Below are 5,543 nucleotides of genomic sequence, written 5' to 3' on the forward strand. Positions count from 1 at the left end.
CTCGGGATACTTATAAGATACTACCATGATTTTTTCAGATTTTTTGGTCCAAAAATAAATTAGGCCAAAAACCGGCCTTACCGACCCTCCCCCTTTCCTGTTCTAATTCAGAATTTTGATCCTTTTCGAAAATATCCAGTACTAGCTCGGAATTCTTTGAAATTTGAAAATTTCCTGTTTCAATCCAGAATTACAGTAATTCTTTTCTAAAATTTCCCGATTTAACCCAGAATTAGAATTATTTTTAAAAATTTATAATTCTTTTGAAAAATTCCATGTTCCAAGTCAGAATGAGAATTCTTTTATAAAATTCTCTTTTTAAATCCAGAATTTAAATTCTTTTCCAAAATTCTCCGTTTCAACTCAGAATTAGATTTTTTTTTAATTCCCTGTTCTAATTCAAATTTTTCAGCCTTTTAAAAAAATTCCAGTTCCAGCTCAACATTTTTTTACATGTGAAAATACCCTGCTCAGATACGGAATTTTAATTCTTCTCGAAAATTCTCTGAACTATGAATAATAATTTTTTATTGTAAAATACCCTGTACCAATTCAAACTATAAGCCTTTTCGCAAATTTCCAGTTCTGGCTCAAAATTTTGTTACACCTGAAAATTCCCTGTTCGAAATCCGAATTATTCCTCTTCTGTACAATTTTCAGTTCCAACACAGAATTATTGATTAAAAATTGCAAATTCCCTGTGCAAATCTGAAATTTAAATTCTTTTCGAAAATTCTCCGCCTACACTTATAATTAAAATTCATTTGAAAAATATCCCGTTTAAATCAAAAATTTTTATTTTTATTCCTTTTCAAAAATTCTCCGTTTCAACTCAGAATTAGATTTTTTTTTAAATTCCCTGTTCCAATTTAGAATTTTAAGCCTTTTCAAAAATTTCTAGTTCTAGCTCAACATTATTTTGGATTAAAAAATTTCTTGTTCCAAGTTAGAATAAATTATTCTTCTATATAAATTTCAGTTCCAACGTAGAATTGATTAAAAATGGAACAGTTCCTGTTCAATTCCAAAATTTTAATTGTTCAGGAAAATTCTTCACATCAACTCAGAATTAGAATTCTTTTTATTTTTTGTTCAAATCCCGAAGTTTAATTATTTTCTAAAATTCTTTGTTTCAACTAAGAATTCGAATTTTTTTGTAAAATTTACGTGCCAATTCGTAATTTTTTTAAACTCACAAATAGAATTTTATAAAAGAAAATTCCTGATCCAGATCAGAATTAGAAATATTTTAAAAACTTTTCTGTTTGAATTCAGAATGTTGATCCTTGTTGAAAATTTCCAGTACTAACACGGAATTGGTTAAAATTTTTAAATTGCTCGTTCAAATCCAGAACTATAATTTTTTTCGAAAATTCAGAATTATAATTCTTTTGAAAAATTACAAGTTCCAATTCAGAATTTGAATTCTTTTCTAAAATTCGCTTTTCAAATCCGGAATTTAAATTTGTTTCGAAAATTCTCCATTTCAACGAATTAGAATTTTTGTAAAATTCCCTATTTCAATTCATAATTTAATTTTTTTTCGAAAATACCCCGTTTCAACTCAGAATTCGAATTTTCTTTTAAAAATTCAATTTTCCATTCAGAACTAAGAATTAGATTTTTTTTGTGAAATGTACATTCAAATTCATAATTTTTATAATTTTTTTTTTTAATTTTCCGTTTTAACTCGTTTGAGTTCTTTTCAAAAATTCCCCATTTTAACTCACAAAATAATTTTAAAAAAATCCCTGATCCAGATCAGAACAATAATTTTTTGTGAAACTCCCTGTTCCAATTCATATTTAAAATTCATTCTTTAAATTCACTGTTCCTGGTTTTTTCCCGATTCACAAAAATTTTTCACGGCCAATCAAATTTTAAAAATCAAACTATATTCTAAACATTTTTCCATTTAAAGTAATAAACAATAAACAACAAATTAAAGCATTCAAAGTGGAACCCTTGAATTCCAAACTTTTAAAATTGAAGTTTAAAATTTTTTTAATTAAAAAATTTTGTATTTAAATGCTTCAAAATTTACATGTACCAAATGGAAGGCACTAAAACTTTTCATTAAAACAATTTTAAATGAAATGCAAATAAACTGCAAAATTTATAAATTTTACAAATTATAGAGTTCAAAGATTCAGATTAAGTTCCAAAAATAGAAATCCACGTTAACATTTTCAATAGTCTACATTAAAGAATCAAGCAATGAAATTTAAAAATCTTCAAAATTATATTATTTTAAGTAATTTTAAACTACACATTAAAAAATTTGAGAAATCTAGAAGTGGTTTAAAATTTTTACAAATTAAAAATAAATTTTGAATTTTTTTCAGAACTTTTAAATATATTTCAAAATGAATTTTTTCTATAACTATTAGAAAATCCTGAAAATTAAAAAAAAAAATTGAATTTATAAATATTGTAAAAATATTAGAGTAATTTTAAGAGATATTTAGAAGTTTTAAAAAGATTTAAAAAGATTAAATTTAGAACTTGAAATAATTTCAAATACTTACAACCGAATTAAAAATATAATGTAGATTTTTGCATATTTCAAACAAAAAATTTAGCATTTTTTTTAAGAATTGTGAAAGACTTCAAAAGAATAAAAAAAATTTCTTAAGATTATTAGGAAAATTAAAAATGATTTTTCACTTTGAAAATTTATTGTAACCGAAAGTTTAAGAAGATTTTAAGAGATTTAAAAAATTATCAAAGAAGAAAATGGAAGATTTTAAGGATTTTTTTTTAATTTACAGGATTTTCAAAAATTCTAGGAAAACATCGATTAATTTTCAGATATATTTAGAAGTTCTGAAAAAAATGTTAACACACTTCGTTTAAATTACTTGAAATAATTTCAAGTTTTTAATTAATTTTCAGTCTTTTCAAAACTTCTAAATACCCTTTAAAACTACTCAAATTTTTTCTACAAATAATAAGTGTTCAATTGTTATTTATGCGTCAAAATTTAACAATTTTACTTATAAATTAAACACTTCTTAAATAGACTAATTAAAATTGTAACGCTAAAAGTTAAAAAGTTCTTGAAAAATCTAAAGATTCAAAGCTTTCTATGTAAAACAATTCAGTTTCAAATTGTTTTCTTTAAAATATTTGGTTTCAATTTACTCGTCTTAAATGAACAGTGAAATATTAAATAATTATTTTTTGTCTACATTAAGAAATTTGAAATTTAATAAAAATCTTTAATTATGATTATATATAGAAATAATATGTTAATAAATTTGTTTATTTAATTTAATATAAAAAATAATAAAAAGAAAGACTTGAAACTCGGAATTAAAAATATATTATTGAAAAATCATGCAAATTTTTATTTAAAAATAAAATTATCGGAATAAATGATATATTAATTTCAATTCGAATTGAAACATTTAAAATCTGGAAATTCTAAAATTTTGAACGGATCTATAATTGTTTGGTCAAATCAATTATTGTTCAGATTTCTATCCTTAGAGTACAGATCTATTTTAAAAATAATTTATTTATTTATATTTACAGTTGATGAAATTAAACTATTTTTTATCAAAAATTTGCAACTTCAAATGCTTTTAATTTTTAATTGTTTGAATCTTCAAAACTGCACTTTAATTATTTAAAAAAAAAACTTTTAAAATGGAACTTGGGCAGATTTTTCTTCTGAAAATTCGTAAAATTCCCGGTTTCCCGGTTCGGCGGCCACCCTGTTTCCTATTTAAAAATATTCGATTTTAAAAACTTCTAATTTTTTAAGCCTAAACTGAAAGATATAATTTATGAAACTCACAATTTGAAAGATTATTTAAAAAACGGTTGAAATAAAAGTTGCACAACATTTTTAGAATAAAAATTTTGTAAAATTCCCGGTCAAAGAATCAATTCACTGACAAATTAATACAATTGAAAAATGTTTTGAATCTATTTAAAATGGAAAATTATTTTAGGTGAAAGCACCGTGGATAAAAACCTTTTTTTATGGCGAAAACGATACCTATATCATTCCCGGATTTAATGGTATTTGTACTCTGGGCGGAGTTAGAGCTTTTGACTCAGAAAATAGAGAATTTTGTCCTCATGACGCAGCTTCAATTCGAGAGAGATGCGTCAAATTAATTCCATCTTTATCAAAAGCTGAGGTCGTTCGTCATATGACCGGATTGCGACCTCATAGAGAAGGAAATGTACGCGTTGAATTGGAAAAAATATCAGACGAATTTTCCAGTAAAATGGTAAGAATAAATTTAAGAAATTAAATTCAAAATCAATTTAAATTTCTTTTTCAGGGTGGCCGTTTTAATGACAAAAAAAAAAATAACAGTCATTTCCCGGTTCGCAAACATTTTTCAAGGTCAATGAAATTTCAAAAATCGACCACTATAGCTAAAAAAATTAATTTTATTTTATTCAACTTTAAAAATATTTTTGAAATTTTTTTGTTACAACTTCTAAATATCTTTTGAAATGTAAAGAATTTTTCCTACAATTTTTAGAAACTCCACCAAATTAAAAAAAAATTCTCAAAATCTTCCAGATTCTTTTTTTACAATTTGGGAAATCTTTAAAAATCTTTTTGAATATTCTTTTAACATAACATTTAAAAATGATTAATTATTTTTAATTTTCCTAGGAATCTTACGGAACTGTTTTTATTCTTTTGAAGCCATTCACAATTCTTATAAAGTTTCTAATTTTTTTTTAAATCTGCAAAAAATTTTTAAATACCTCTTAAAATTACCCTGATTGTTTCTATAAATAGTAAGTGTTCAATTGCTATTTAAACACTAAAATTCAACAATTTCACTTACAAATTAAACATTTTTAAAAAATAAGAATCAAAATTGTAATGTTCAAAGTTTAAAAGCTCTTCGACATTTTTACGATTTAAGGCTTTTTATCTCAGTTTCAAATTGTTTACTTTTAAATATTTGGCTTCAATTTACTCGTATTAAATTAACATTCCAATATTCCTAAATATTAAATAATTAATCTCTTCCTTGATTAAGAAATTTGAAATAAAATGGATTAAAAATTTAATATTTTACACTGAAACAATATTTTAAATGTAGTGAAAGCCTTTAATAACAAATAAATTATTATGAAGTTATTTCTAAGTTAAAAATAGTTGATAAAGTTTCAATCGGACGTTTGCATTTTTTAATAACTACTAATTTTGAATTGAAACGGTTTAATTTTTAACGTTAAAATCTGGAAATCCTTACTTTTGAACGGATTTAGAATCATTTCGACAAATCAATTATTGTTTCTTTTTAAAAATAATTCATTTATATTTACAGTTGATAAACTAAAAATTGTTTTCATCCAAATTTGCAACTTCAAACATTTTTAATTATTTAACAGTTCAAGACTGCATTTTAAAATTCTTTGAATTAAAAATAAAAATCTAAAATGGACAATTTTTAAAGCATATTTTCGAATTATGCTTTGTAAACTGAATGATTTAATAATTATAAAAGATAACTATTCAACCAATTATTTTAAAAGCATTGGAAATCAAACTTTGACAGATT

At 23.2% G+C, this 5,543-nt stretch overlaps 1 protein-coding gene across 1 annotated transcript in view; it reads left to right on the forward strand.

The window, feature by feature from the left end:
- The window catches only part of LOC117182221 (D-aspartate oxidase), a 34,750-nt gene that overhangs the window by 8,969 nt on the left and 20,238 nt on the right, over positions 1-5,543 (forward strand). Inside the window, exon 5 of the mRNA XM_033375305.1 lies at positions 3,960-4,244. Within this exon, the coding sequence (XP_033231196.1) occupies positions 3,960-4,244 (285 nt within the window). The remainder of the gene's footprint in view (positions 1-3,959; positions 4,245-5,543) is intronic.

This window comes from Belonocnema kinseyi, chromosome 10 (assembly GCF_010883055.1).
Source record: "Belonocnema kinseyi isolate 2016_QV_RU_SX_M_011 chromosome 10, B_treatae_v1, whole genome shotgun sequence".
Lineage (NCBI taxonomy): Eukaryota > Metazoa > Arthropoda > Insecta > Hymenoptera > Cynipidae > Belonocnema > Belonocnema kinseyi.